Here is a 15,599-nt window from a genome sequence, read left to right as displayed (position 1 = left end):
AGAAAGAATTCATATCGCGTTTTAACTCCAAGCTGAGTGATGGCAGTTGTCTGTCGGCAGCGGCAGATTGGCTGGAATGGGAGGTGCGGGGTGGTGGGGGGACCAATGCAGGAGCGGGAGCTGAGGTCAAGCGGGTAGCTGGAGTAGAGACATTGCTGCTGGCTCTTAAACCACATACCAACTATACTGTACAAGCTTTAGCTTATACGGATGCAGGGGACGGTGTGCCCGCGCATCCTATACATTGCACTACGCTTCAGGATGGTAAGTTTATTATTCAACTATAGCATATACTTGAATTTGAATTATACTATTCGCTAAGAATACGTTGTTCCTCAAATTTCGCTTCCCAAAATTGTAAATTTAAAATTCAATATCGTTTTGTGTTTTGGATTCGCAGAGCTTTTGACATTTCAGTCTGAACCTCAGATTGACTTTTAAATGAGATGGTTAGGAGTTACGACCTCTTTAACATTTTACTTTTTTTAAAGTAATCTGTTATTTATTTTGATGTCTTTCCCCACGATAAAACACAAATTTAAAATTAATCACACTTCTTTATTTCACTTTACTCACAGGACAGGAACAGAATGATACCACATCAAAAACAAACTTACCTTTTTTTATTTCTACTAATGTTGCTACCTAATTGTACAATTGCTACTCTCAAACTCTCCTTCAATTTTACAATTTAGGTCTCAAGAAATTTTACAAATTTAATTTTATTACTTTTACTCTAAAAACAATTATTAATTATATAATATATAATTCTCACCTATAGCTTAATTGCTATAATAACTAATATAACCTTACCTTTTATTTTATTTTACTTTTCATACTAGGTATAGGGACTAACATTTTAATTCCAACAATTCAATATTATTATTAAACAAATGTAACTTATTGCTATTTAAAGGTTTTGTTAACATATCTGCTAATTGGTTTTGAGTGTTTATGTATACTACATGTACTAAATTTTGTTCTACTTTCTCTCTTATGAAGTGATATTTAATATCTATGTGTTTTAATCTTCCCTTGTCATAGTTAGGTACAGCTTTTATAGTGCTCTGATTATCTTCATACATAGTTACACAACCAATATCTAGATCTAAATCTAATAACAATTTTCATACTCAACAAACAGAGCTACTGCTTCACACAATGAAATAAATTCAGCCTCAGTGGTACTGACTGAAACACAATGTTGTTTCTTTGATTTCCAGATAATAGCGTTATTCAATCATTTGAATAAATATGCTGATGTTGACCTTCTGTCATTATCTCTTGCAAAGTCCGCATCTGCATATCCTATCAAACTGTTACATTTAGGATGTAACAAATTAAAGTATAATCAATAGTTTCTTTTACAACCGCAATACTCGTTTCAGTGCTCGCCACAAAATTTTATTTGGTTTATTTTGAAATCTACTTAAGAAATATATAGGTATAGCGAGATCAGGCCTCGACACTATCGTGGCGTACATTAATGAACCAATTAAAGACCTACATTTATGTTCATAGCTCATATCAACTTCACAATTATCATCCATTTTGAAATTTACATCCATAGGGGTTGAACACCCCTCACAGTCAGACATTCCCCATTTATCTAATACACTCTGCAAATAAGTACTTTGATTGATATAAATTTCCCCATCTTTCTTTGTAATTGAAATTCCCAAGTAATTTAACCTTTCACTAGTCATATCTTTCATTCTGTATTTTCCTGACAAATAAGTTTTTATAGAATTTATCTGTTTTACGTGTTTTCCAAAAAATAATAAATCATCTACGAATAGTATATATGTTTTACCCTTTGAATATAAACAATAGTTATTAAGTGATCTTTTGAAACCGTATTTAGTCATAGTTTCATTAAAGTGTTCATTCCAATATTTTGGTGATTTTTTTTACTTTAAGCTATACAGTGACTTCTTTAGTTTAAGAACATATCCATCTTTTACTTTCACTCCTTTTGGGGGTTTCAAATAAACATCTTCATCTATTCGACCATACAGAAATGCTCCGGTCTTCAGGTCCACTTGATGAATGTCGTAATTTTCTTGAGCTGTAATATTCTTAAAGTTTGTAACTTTAAAACCGGTGAATAAACATATTCTATTAAATCCCTTTGTTGAAATCCACGCACGTACTACTAATCGTGCGTGATATATTTCTCTTTTTGCGGTACCTTTCTTTGTAAATACCCATTTGCTGTGCAGTAGTTTTACATTTTCTTGTTTTGGTACTTCTATCCATGTTTCGCTCTCCTTCAATACATCAATCTCCTCTGCAATTGCTTTTAGCCAACTATTCTTATTTTTTCTTTCTAAAATCTCTTCATATGTTTCAGGCACATTTTCTCCCCATGTAAGTAAACTATATAACACATCATTTTCTTCATCTGTGTCCATGTCCACATCATAATCCTTTTGCCATTTTGGTTTCTGAATCTTTCTTCCTGTTCTTGATAACTCTTCCTGTTTCATACTTATCTTCTCTTTTGTAGTACTTTTTCTCATATAATTTTCCTTTTGTTTTCCTTGTTCTTTATCCTTTCCTTTTCTTCCGTAATTTTATTTTCCCTTTCTCTCTTCTTCTCTTTCTTTTCTAGGTTGTTCCTGTACAGGTAAGTCATATTCGGGCAAATTCTTTTCCGATGGCTCATATCCGGATAAATCCAATTCTGGTAATCCCTTCTTAGTTAAGTCACTACTTGGTAAGTATATAGTTTCGTCTTTCTCCCTTTCATCGAATATTACATTTCTTCCTATTTCTACTTTTCCTGTCTCCTCATTGTACAGTATGTAGCCTGTACTTGCATATCCTATTATTAACATCTGTTTCCCAGTGTTATCAAGTTTCTGTCTTAATTTCTTTGGTACGTGATTGTAAGCTGTACTACCAAAAACACGTATATTTGACACATTTGGTTTCGTACCATACCAAAGTTCACTCGGAGTAACTTCTTTGCCAACTGTAGGGTTTCTATTTATAACATATGCAGACCATAAAACAGCATCCGCTCAAAAGTCTTTATTTAATTTTTAAACTAATAAAACCGACCTGGTCTTCTCTACTAATGTTCGATTCATTCTTTCTGCTACACCATTCATCTCCGGATTATAAGGAACTGTATACTGAATCTGTATTCCAAACTTTCTACAAAAATCGTGGAATTCCCTAGTTATATATTCTCTCCCATTATCAGAACCCAATTTTAACTATTGACAATTAAAATGTTTGGTTGAATATTGATGGAACTCTTTAAATTTTTCGAATACCTCTGATTTCTGTTTTAATAGATATACCATGACAAAATGAGTGTAATCGACTATAAATATTACAAAGTATTTATAGCCTTCCCTACTGACTGGAGTGCTTGGTCCACACACATCCGTATGTACTAGTTCGAGTCGTCTAGTTGCTCTAGTTCCTGTTCTATTAAGGTTGACGTGTCATTTTCCCTAAAATGCATGTTTCAAATAATGTATGTTTCATAGTCACATTTTTTAAATCATTTAAACCATTTACCATGTCCTATTTACATAACATATTTAAATTATCCATGCCCAAATGACCAAACCTTTTGTGCCACAACTTAACATTATCTGAAGTTAAAAAACAATTACCACATTCTGATTTTCATATAAATTTTGTATAAGCCATTTTCTTGGTCGCCAATCATTACTAATGCGGAATGTTTATATATTCTAACCTTACCCTTGTGAAAAATTACTTCCATATTAGCTGCTTCCATCTAGACACAAATATAAATTTTTCCTAAGTTCAGGTTCACTATGTTAGTACACATTTTTTATTATACAGTTAACTGGTCTTTTGCCAATAAAACGTTGCATTTCAATATTACTAATACCTACAGCCTGCAATGATATACCATTTTTTGCTGCCGCTAGTACCTTTGAATGTTTCAGTTCAATATAGGTGACAAATAAGTCTTTGTTATTCGTTAAATGATCGGAATACCCCGAGTCAATTATAAATTCTGTAAATTTACTATTTACACTGTATGCACTTTGTGTGTCTACATTAAATGCCACTCCACCATATCCTATATTGCCGCACTATAAGACTGTCCCTGACCATCATATCCTCTTCTATTTTGTTCTTCTTGATATCCTCTAGTGTTACCTCGTACAACGTGGAATCCTCTAGCACGTCCTTGTCCTCTTTTAGATCCTCTTGAATATCCTCGGCCTGTGTTGTATGAATTTCCTGATGCTCTGTCTTGAAAGTTACTCTGTCTTTGATCTGCATTTCTTTGTCCTTATCCTTGATTTACATACTGTCTTCTACATTGAAATTTTTTATATCCCGAGAGGCCACAATTATAGCACAGAAATGCAGTATCCACATATTCCTCTTTCTTTACCATCTTGTTTCTCTTTTCCTCCTCTCCTAGTAAACGCTCCTTTGCAAAATCAAGCTCTAAGTTTTGAACCGTTTCCAAAGTTGTTAGGTAACAACGTAGGTAGAGGTCTATCTCGTAGGATTTTGGCATTGATAACAATAAATAATTAACTTTTTCTTCTTCTGAGAGTATAGAACCCGCGTCTCTTAATTCCGTGAATGTTTCCTCCACCTAATTTATCAATTTAATCATGGGTATTTTATCATTGTATTTCATCTCACTCAATTATCTTCTTAAAAATAATTTTCCTTGTGTACTTTTCTTGACAAAGTTGTTTTCTAAGTTTTTCACCATTAGATATGCTGTATTTTCAATTTTAATATATTTCAAATGCGTTTCAGCAACGCTAATAACCACAATGCTCTGAGCCCTCGCTTCTAACTTTTTGAGTCTTTGCTGGCGAATGATGCCAATGTTACGGCTTCTACACATTCATTATCTCTCAATATACTTTTCAATCTGAACAACCACGTTGAAAATCCACAGCCATCAAATTGTTTTATGTTATATTTGTATTCCGCCATTATTCATAGTATGAAACTCGCCACGATGCAACAAATACTAAACCGCCTCACAGTCCAAACTGTATGATTTGCTGCTGTAGACCACTAACCTCAAAACTACGGTCTGCTACCACTGTTATTTATTTTGATGTATTTCCCCATAATAAAATACAAATTTAAAAGTAATCACTTTTCTTTATTTCACTTTACTCACAGGACAGGAACAGAATGATACCATGTCAAAAACAAAATTACCTTTTCTTATTTCTACTAATGTTGCTACATAGTTGTACAATTGCTACTCTCAAAATAATCTTATGAAATTTTATTTCTTCCAGCACCCGGAGCACCGGCAGCGGTAAAAGTGGTTGCAACATCAGTGACATCTTTAGCTGTGAGTTGGCTACCACCAAGTCGACCCAACGGACCAATTTTATATTACACCGTTTTCTACCGCGAACTTGGCAGGTAAGAATTAATGTCCGTTTGGTTAGTTACTTTATTCTCGGACTAAGCAATGGTCATATAGTTTCTAATTTTTAGAGAAAGGCCACCACAAACGACAACAGTACAAGCTGAGGAAATTGACCCCTTAGTTGGCCTTGGAGGTTCAACAGAGCTAAGGTCTTTAGCTGAAGGAGCTACTTATGAAGCGTGGGTAGCCGCTCACTCTGTTGCTGGAGAAGGTGAACCATCGGCTCCATTACCTGCTACTACTACTTCGAGGGGTAAACAGTTCTAATGATCAGATTAAACTTTCACTATTCTTGAAAACTACGTAAGTTGCATTCTGTATATTTCTGTTTCTATAGCTGGAGCAAAACTTCTCTCATTCGGAGTATGGGCACGAGTACAATGTGGACATTCGCTTCGTTTGGCCTGTGCCTGGAGAGGTGAACCAGTACCAAGAGCAAGATGGTTGAGAGAAGATCGACCAGTCACGCACGACCCTCGTACACATCTTACTACTTATGGACATTTAGCCATACATGGTAATTTCCAATGTGAATATTGCTGTTCCACATTTTATCACAGATGATAATCTTTTTATTTTGTGATTGAACAGAAGTGGATGCAGCAACAAGTGGCAATTACACGTGCTCTGCTCGCAATGCATTCGGCTCTGAAGAAGTTACGTATCGTGTAGAATGCGCAAGTCCACCATCCGCTCCGACTTTAAATTTAGACCATGCGTCCCATAAAGAAGCCCGTCTTGTTTGGCGAACGACGCATCATCCCGCCGCACCTCCACATGGCAAGTATCATATCACATTTACAATGACTGAGCTTTGAATTTTTCATCAAATTTTTTTTTTTAATAAAAATAAGTGCGCATTTGACCTCCATCTAATCTGATGGAAGGTGACGATGAGGTCGAGGATGTAGCATGCACACCTAAATAATGCATATTCACTCTCGCCTTGAAAAGGTCCAAGTTATAGCGTTCGGGGAATAAGTTTGCAAGTAGGGAATTACACTCCATAGCCGCTCGCCATACAAATGTGAAAGCGAAACGCTTCGTGCGAATCCGGAGAATATCCACAACATAGGGGTGGAACCCCCGCCCACGTCTAGTCTCCGGATGATGGAAAGGGGAAGGCGGAATTAAATTATGGAATTCCATCGCACACTATCCGTGATATATTCTGTAGAATACCGATAAGCTGGCAACTCTACGTCGGTGTTCAAGGCTCTGCAGCTTCGCCTCTACTAGTTCCGAGTCACCTATAAGCCTCTTAGCACGCTTTTTTGTCTATTGAATCCAAGGTGGCCAGTTGATATTTAGCAGAGCCATCCCATAAATGCGGACTAGTGCTTGGTACAGCTGAAGCTATTGTCCAGGACAGAGAAGTAGCGTCTCACCTTGAAAAGGATGCCAAGTTTCTTGGCTCCATTTTTGGCCATGGATTCAATGTAACTGCCGAAGTTCAGATTGGACGACAGGTCCATTTCAAGTAGGTGAAGACGGTCGGCTATCGGTATGGATATATCACGAAAAGTCAGAGTCAGGTGAAAGGGACTCCGTTTAGTGACGAAAAGACACGCCTGCGTTTTGGTAACATTAAATTTGACAAAATTGGCATTGCCCCAATCGGAAACTGCCTTAAGTGTCAAATTCGAACGACTAACCATGGGCTCTCGACAAGACTGGATTTCTTCTCCACTGACCCTTGCATTATCTTATATATTATATTATATAGTATATTAGATATATTATATTATTTACTACCTAGTCTTTAATACTCAGATTCTTACTTTTGTTTATTATAAGGTTACACAATCCGGTGGGTCCGCATCCGCGACGATACTGGTGAGGGGATTGAACTTGGTCCTTCTCGAGTGGACGAAGAACGTAGATTGGAAGCAGGTGGCGAAGCAGCAAGCGTGATATTAAGAGCTTTGTCATGTGGAGCAACGTACTCTGTGAGAGCGGTAGCTCATTCAAGAGCTGGACCATCTCCGTCATCTGTACCTTTGCTCATTAGGACGAAACCACCAGGTAACATTAAACTGTTGAACCGTTCAGTAGATGGCGTAATATTTAGACATCCCGCAATAGATTATATGTATTCTAAAGTATAGAATTCGATCAATGGAACTTCCACTGTCGGCCTTGTAATTAGATTATTGATATTACTGAAAGAAATAAGTAACTATTACTTATATATATAATTAGATTAGGCCTTCAAATGAGCGAGTCGCGTCCTACTATATATTTCTAATTTGTGGTCGCGTCTTGTTATATTGTGTTAGCTAGGGACCCCTCCCCGCGCTTCTCCCGTAACTCGTTCAGCGCCCGTGCAGCTAATAGATTCATGAACAAAACAGGTTATGACTAGTAGTTTTGTTAATAAATTAGTAAATTACACTTCAAAGCACAATAAAAACATCTATGTTAATATTTCCTGCTTGATCACAAGTTCACAACATCTTATTACTAGTGTCAAATACGGCGGATCTTGCGCTCCTATATCTTTTATTTTTATTTTTTTTAGAGTCAATATAATTACTTCTAATAAAATATGATAAAGGAATGATATTTATAACAGTGATACGTCATTTGAATTGTATATTTTTATTTAACTTAATAATCATAAACATTTACACATGTTAATTCACATAGCATTATTCGAAATAGTAACTGCGTAAGAACAATAGTTGTTTAATGTTGAAGTCAAAGAACTTTTAGTTTACGAAAATAGATAAACTTGTTTAATATATTTGAAGTAATGTATTTAAATATGTATTAAATATTTTATTAATTTGTTTTCACACTACACACTCTTGTACCTGTATGTATATATTGCAAAGATTATGTAAGCATTTATTCGATATAAGAGTACACACTATACACACTCATGATATAAGTATTTACATAGTTTATTTTATTTTATTTTCTGTTTCGGGACGTATACGTCCGTCACTCTCACTCACTCGGCTAGGGCCCATTGAAAACCAGCGTCACAATCTAGCCTTGGTTGTGACTTTAGCTGAATGGGATCCTTTTGTACACGCCACAGCCGCACACATGTCGGTATAGTATTATGTAACTTGTTGTTGAAATGTTTTTACGCTGTTCTTTGTGTTATTTCTGTTCTAGTTATATTAGTCTTTGATTTTGTGTTTTTTCTATAATGTAGCGTTACAATGAATGGTTTCTATTTCTATTTCTATTTCTATTTCTATAATCTTCTTGGACGTTAGTGCTAGTGTGGGAAGGTGGAGGGGATTCAGAAGAAGGCCGCGAAGAAGGCGCTGAAGCGGCTGTGTGGAGTAACAGCAGTGCTCTAGCGGTAGATGCTCGCCGAGCAGTTCGGTGCGGCGCTCGTCTTATGAGAGTGCAATGGCGTCGAGTTGATACTGGAGGTGCTGCGTCGTGGAGAGACGCTGATTTAACTTCTTTGCATCATCAACGTGAGGTACCCACATACCTTAAACCTTATTTTACATTAGCTACCCCCGTCAGTGCTGGTTCAGTTTTTAAATAACGATTTTGAAGTTTATAGCCAAATTTGTGAATGGGGAAATACAGTACAATTTTCATAATCAAAGTAAGCAATGAAACGTCAACACAGGTGGTGATCGGCGGTCTAACAGCTGGCGCGTGGTACGGTCTTCGACTATGGACTGCTACTGACTCATCGAGACATCAGGCAATTATTTATGCAGCCACAACCACACACTCTGGAGGTTAGGAAAAGTATCTCTGTATTCTCATCCTAGTTTGTAGTTAATGTCTTTTTTTTTTACTTTTTTGTATAATACACTGGTATGGTACGCTGTAATTAGTTAGTTTCCGCGAGTCGACATTGTATAGCCCATTTTGCGTAAAAATACTTGCACAAATATATGTATAAAGTATAACTCAATCTGAAGAGAAAGAAAATTGTTACAATTTAATTTATTATATGCTATTTTAAACTTTATAAATCTTCCTGCTCCACATAGAACGTCTCCGCCGACCAATGACCTTCCAATCTGAGGGCGTACCCGTGGTCACAGCAGGGGGTACAGTGGCCGCTGACGCAGAACGGGTGCTCGGGGCTGTGTCACTGGCGTTTGCAGCATTGGCTATCTTGGCTGTTGCAGCTTTGGTGTTAGTACTACTAGCTAGGAGAAGGTAAATCTACACTAACATGTTTCACGTTCCACAATTTGCTTTTTTTTTTAATTTCCGGTAGGAACAGTTTAAGAAATGAATATTTCTAAATTGGTTCTAGTTTCGGTGTTCACAGAACTCCGGAGTGAATACCGTTTCTCTGATATTCATAGTATAGAGAATTCCCTAGTTTGAGACCAGGTATTTGGCGTGGTTGTAAGATTATTATTATTTGAGAGAACGGTTCTCTGACTAGACGCGGGTTGCGAATTCCATTCTAGGTACAGGTCTGCACCACTGACACTTCACTTCAACACTACACTTCATATCGCCGTATGTGTATTCATGATTGGTTACAGTGTTAAATTGTAAGTTGTCTCTCTTACGGTTTCATACCTGCTGTTTCATCCCAGTGGGCGGCCCAAGTAAGAGGAAAAACAATTTTTATCGAGCTAAATATTTCGTGTAGTGTCGGATTGATTCGAGACTCGAACTCTGTACCTCTGTAGCATGAGATGGACCGGTTGTGATTAGTGGCACCGAACGGCGAACGAATAATCCCATATCTTTCTACATTAGTTTTTTTTTATAGTGCTCCTCCTTATAAACCTCTTGGATATACGAGAAGGGCAGCATAACTTGTGCAAACAAGCCTGTACAAAGACCTTATCAGTCAGGTCCTGATCCCAGATCAGCCCGTTTAATCACACTTCATCCGATACCCAAAAGGCTAGCGCCTTGGGTGGATTGCCCCAGGTGCGTATACAGCGCCCTGCCTATTATTCAGACCGGAGCTGTCGCGGAGCGGCACACTCACCGTCCGTTGCGTATTGCACAACTAACGCTAGACTGCGGCAAGCGATGAAATGGTGCTATCCCGCGTCAGGTTTGGTGACGTCACCATAACAACACGTCACGCGTGCTACGCTCTACGCGTTGCACTCGCTCCTAGCTACGCGCTGCACCCACACGAGCTACGCTAAATCGAAAATGTATTCTGCAACGTGTTCTACTTAATTCACTTTACTACAGAATAGAATGGAAGCTATTTTTTTGAAACCATAGCCCAAGTCATTTGTGTAATGTTCAAATACGAGCCTAAAAACGGGTCCCGCGTCTTCTGGAGCATTGTCGTGCTATCTCGGACATTCCCGCTGCTACCATTTAATATCCAATTTGTACGTTACACAATTGACATATGTTTCATTATACTATGTGCAATTTCGTTACAAAAATTCGCATGAAAATTGAACCTTAGGTTTTTTCGGTTGCCACACATTGGAAATTAAACTTTTTTTGTCCTGTAATGAGCACAAAACAATACAATACAAATATACTTTAATATATAAGTAACAGATACAAGCAGATATTGCTAAATAGCATTCTTTTCCCCAGGTAACCTCCGGGTTATATGACAAAAAAGATAATACATAATTGATAGCGCAATAAATGGTACTAAATACGAATCATAATCAACCCATTTATACGTTCCACTGCTGGACATGAGTCTCCTCCCTGGTGAGGGTTTAGGCCTTGTCTGCTACTCTGCCCCAATGCGAGTTGGGAATTTCACACGGTTTTCGAGGACCGAGAACCTTCTTCAACTTTTTCTTCTTGAGACACTCATGGTGAATTTCGAATTAATTTTCACACATAAATTTCGAAAAACTGGACGTACGATCCCGGATGTTAACCCGCGACCTTTGCTGGAAAGGTGGTAGGTCAACCTATTAGGCTACCAAGGCTTTTTTGGTAAGTACGAATATAACACAATTAATAAAGACACTTATATAAAAGTAACACTGGTTTGTTTAAGTTTAATCATATACAAGAGTCAGTCAGGAGAGGAGAGGGGTGGTACCTTCTATTCAATGTTCTGAAGAACTGTTTGACATGATGCCAACAGCAACAGTCTATCACTGCACCGCTCGCCACCGGCATCCAGTCCATCCCTACACTTTGGAACCGAGTCAATCTCGTTTTCAGAGGAGCTTCCTCCCACATATAATAATTAGGTTGTGGAATGGGAGTTCCCTGTCGGGGTTACATACAGCAATGAAATACAGCATGAAAAAGTAATACACCATGAAATCCTTCAAAAGCGGTTTGAGATGGATAGGACTCTTCTCAAACCGCTTTTGAAGAAGAGTTTGCAACGCGCCCGTGACGCCTCTGGTGTTGCAAGCGTTCATAGGCGACGGTGACCGCTTTCGATCAGGCGGGCTGTATGCTACTTAATATAAAAAAATCGTATAGTAATTATATCATTAATAACGATATTACATAAAATATTTTCCTCGAAAATATAACAAATTATCGAGAGAAAACCTGTAATAAGATTTTAACTTATGTAACGAGTATGTATAAGCGGGTTATTCTCTCGAGTAGAAATTGCAGAAATAAAACACACAGTTCGGATTCCAGCGAATTGCGTTAGATCCCACTCAGCTTAATCCAAAAATCGTGAGTGTAGAGGAAAATTATTAAAGCAATGCAATTCCGTCCAGTTACCGTGACTTTGCGTGACTTGCTGCTGTTGACCATTGAATAAAAGTGTATAATATAGATATCCATGTATATTCTTATAAACGCTAAGTTACAGCTGCTCGTAGATGTACATAAACTATCTGAAGTACACATTTCAATTTTAACATCGTAATTGTTATCTAATTCGCGCGAGCTTCGTGCTTTTGCCGATTGATGCGCTGTGGCAAATATTTTTCTCATACATTAATGCAAACGTTATAAACGTTTATACTACAGGCTATTAAATAAATGGAACAAATCGTCGCCTTCTTTTCTCAAACTCGTATCTCAAAGCACAAAGTTACTGAAATGCTAAACATGGATTGTGTATTCAAATTTTGCAGGCTGATTTCACATCACATTTCCTTCATATTCACACACTGGCTTTTACCTATTCTTAAATTTATGCATCCTAATTAACCCCCTTGATAAAAATTTTAAAAATAGAAAGTTTTGCCATCTCCTGAATACACTCTTTATAAGATACGAGTTTGAGAAAGTAAGGCATCGAAATAGCGATACTGACGTCAATAAACGTCGCATACAAAAGAAGCCTGCCTTTCGTAGCGCGTGTATCCATATAATCATTGGTATGTGTGAGTAGTGCTTACTTACCCTGTGAAATTTCGGTACTGTGTCGCTAGAGATTCAATATTGGGACTGTTGTAGAGCAATGACGTCACTATAAAGATTTTGTATAGCCTAATAGCGTTCTATTACGTTCTTCCATGAAATAAAAGAAACTAAACGATGTAACAGTACGTTGTTCTACATCACTTACAAATGTTTAAGGCGTCATAGTATGTGCCTCACGCGAATGTGTTAAGTTACAAATGATAGAACGAACAAGTCGTACGCGTGTTGGGAAGCGACACGCCTATCCATAACAATTGCAGTGCCACTTAGAGTTTTAAATTGCAAAGATCTGAGGGACACTGACGCTCCGCCCGCTTAACTTAAGTTGAAAAGAACCATGTACGTGTAATTTCACCAACACCCTTACTCTTCAAAACCGAAACACAGTGATGCTCACATAGAAGTAGGTGAGGTGGCACAATGCGTATCTGGACGAACTCTTTCACAAAGAGCTCTGCTACTACTACTAAAAATCGTGACAGTTTGGATATTTTAGAGCGTGACTATGTGTAATCAAAATTGCCGAAATTGTTCCGATAATCATCAATTAATAATCAATTAGCTAAAGAAAAAAATCTAGTAAATTACGGACAGGAGATTGTTTCCAGAAATCCACGCCAGCGTAATATTAATATTTAAAATCGTATTTAAAATGCTTATAACCATAATCAACCGCGTAATTTCCGCTTAGAATATACGGGACAAATCTGGTTTCATTAGCAGGTACTTTTTTTGCGTAAATTGCTTATTCAATTTCTAAAAGCGCCTATTCCTTTACACTCGTTATAAATAGAAGCATAACTGTTATTACGAACCGGAACACCTAAGCAAAATAAACGAGCGCTTTATATCGAACTGACCTCGCCCGCTATCGAGATTGGCCGGAAAATGAAAATGAATGCTTTCGAAGCAAAAACAAAACGGTAGACGGTTCGAAATTGCAAAAGTGACATACGTCCCAATTCCGAGCCAGTCGATTTACAAGTGAAAATAATTTCTCCCTCAGAATCCGGTACACCATTAAAAAGTTATTTAATAACTGCTGTTTACACGCTTATTGCATAGTATAATAAGACAAGTATGGTAACTTACTTGACACGTAGCAGTGCCGCTTCTATCTGTGAACACCCGCCGCGCGCCGTGTACTTACGCACGCATTCGCATAATCTCGCGGTGCACTTGCGTTGTGTGGCCTAGGTCGTCGTGCGCGCAATTCATTGTAGAATTGAAGACGTGTAAATTTCATAAATTACATAGAAGTCACATACGAGATTCAGTATGTGCTTCAAGAACCTAATATGAGCATTAATTGGCCACTAAAATTAGATAAGTAGATCAATTTGTTATAGCTTAAAAAATTTTCACGGTGCAAATGATGTGAAAATAATTACATTGACACCAGGTCATCGCGACCCGAATTTCATCTATAAATTTTCAGAAATTAAAGTATTTGTCTAAATTTTAATAAATACATATTAAAAAAGGATTTTTGGGACATACAGTAAAATAAAAATAATACCAATATATTGTACAAAATTAAATGAATGTTTTATTGGTATTCTCAATAACACATGTAAAGTCCATTCTGATAACATAACTTTGATATATCTTTTATGTTTGGCATTCTGAATAATAATAGGAACTAATGCTTTAATATACTAAAAGTTACTCTAGAAACTCAAACTACTCAAACTTATTACGACAAATGAGTATTCTACTTCCTCAATCAGAGACAGGGAACTGCTGCAATTATAGCAGTACGGAATCCGGGCATATGTAAATCTGGCATATATTACATGTATAAGATGTCATCTTATCATTTTTCGGTGGACACATTGGATGGATATATTATGTCTAACAACAAACTCTAAATACACCAATAAATGTCAGTCACAAAAACACCACGCCAGCGATGACTATTTATTATTTTTTTATTTTGATTATTTATCGTGCGATCGGCCTAAAGTAAAAATATGCTCGTTGAAATTCGCCTCGGGTCAACATGACCCAACGTCATTGGCGCCGCGCCGCCGGGTTAACCTTCTGTTTATCACAAAGCTTTCTATGAGATAAAAAAACAATTTATATCTAAAAAAATCTAACTTTAAGAGTCATGCGAGAACTTTTTGTACAAAATGGCTTTCAAACGAAGGTCATTTTCGCCCATATCCCAGTTACACTGACGTTTTTATAGTCTTTTTAATCAATAAAACATAGAAATTCAAGTTTTGAGACAACACCAGTCCTATAATTTTATCGTTTTAATATGTTTTAATATCATTGTGTTCTATCTAAATTTTGCCTTGTCCTTTTTCTATAGCACCCTTTGGCCATGCGGAGCGCAAATAGAGGAAGACACTAGACGTTGCAGCCATTCTGTGGTCAGCACCGACAAGTCAGTGTGCCCTGAACAGCAAAACATACGCAACTGCCAGCACGATTATAAGCACGAGAAACTGTCACCCGCATCTGGTAAGAGTATTAAAATAGTAAGGATGTGCACAAGTTTGCGAAAGGCTTGTGAGCTGCATACGTGCATTATGTAGTGTGATCAGGGCCCTAAGTCTGCTAATTTTAAATCATCTCAGTTGTGTGTTGATAATATCAGTGCCACAATTTTGTACGTTTGGTATTCTGCTAAAAGTTAAGAGTAGTGACTTGTTAATGACTAGCCAAAGAGTTACTATTGAACTCCCATTGTAATTTTTGGTATTCTGCTCATCAATTCGATGGCACGTCTACTAGTTATGTGACATAAAATAATGTCAGTACAGAGTTCTAAAAAACCGACCTCAAAAGTTCGTGGAGTTACAACCATTTGCCAAGTTTTATTAAAATCGGTTATCAGAAAGTGCGTGAAAACGGATCATCCCCTAGTTTGCCATATTTAGAGGTGTAATAT

General features: G+C 37.1%; 1 protein-coding gene across 1 annotated transcript in view; it reads left to right on the top strand.

The window, feature by feature from the left end:
* Nucleotides 1-15,288, top strand: part of LOC113226523 (Down syndrome cell adhesion molecule-like protein Dscam2) — a 104,714-nt gene extending 89,426 nt beyond the window's left edge. Inside the window, exons 21-30 of the mRNA XM_026459171.1 lie at nt 61-264; nt 5,274-5,403; nt 5,479-5,663; nt 5,748-5,927; nt 6,002-6,190; nt 7,208-7,435; nt 8,641-8,855; nt 9,012-9,126; nt 9,385-9,556; nt 15,018-15,288. Coding sequence (XP_026314956.1) covers nt 61-264; nt 5,274-5,403; nt 5,479-5,663; nt 5,748-5,927; nt 6,002-6,190; nt 7,208-7,435; nt 8,641-8,855; nt 9,012-9,126; nt 9,385-9,556; nt 15,018-15,243 — 1,844 coding nt within the window. The 3' untranslated portion in view covers nt 15,244-15,288. The remainder of the gene's footprint in view (nt 1-60; nt 265-5,273; nt 5,404-5,478; nt 5,664-5,747; nt 5,928-6,001; nt 6,191-7,207; nt 7,436-8,640; nt 8,856-9,011; nt 9,127-9,384; nt 9,557-15,017) is intronic.
* The last annotated feature ends 311 nt before the right edge of the window (nt 15,289-15,599 follow it).

The sequence above is a fragment of the Hyposmocoma kahamanoa genome, unplaced genomic scaffold, assembly GCF_003589595.1.
Source record: "Hyposmocoma kahamanoa isolate Upper Pololo Valley unplaced genomic scaffold, ASM358959v1 192, whole genome shotgun sequence".
NCBI lineage: Eukaryota > Metazoa > Arthropoda > Insecta > Lepidoptera > Cosmopterigidae > Hyposmocoma > Hyposmocoma kahamanoa.
Note: the sequence above shows the minus strand (reverse complement) of the source record. Positions and strands in the feature narration are given on the sequence as shown.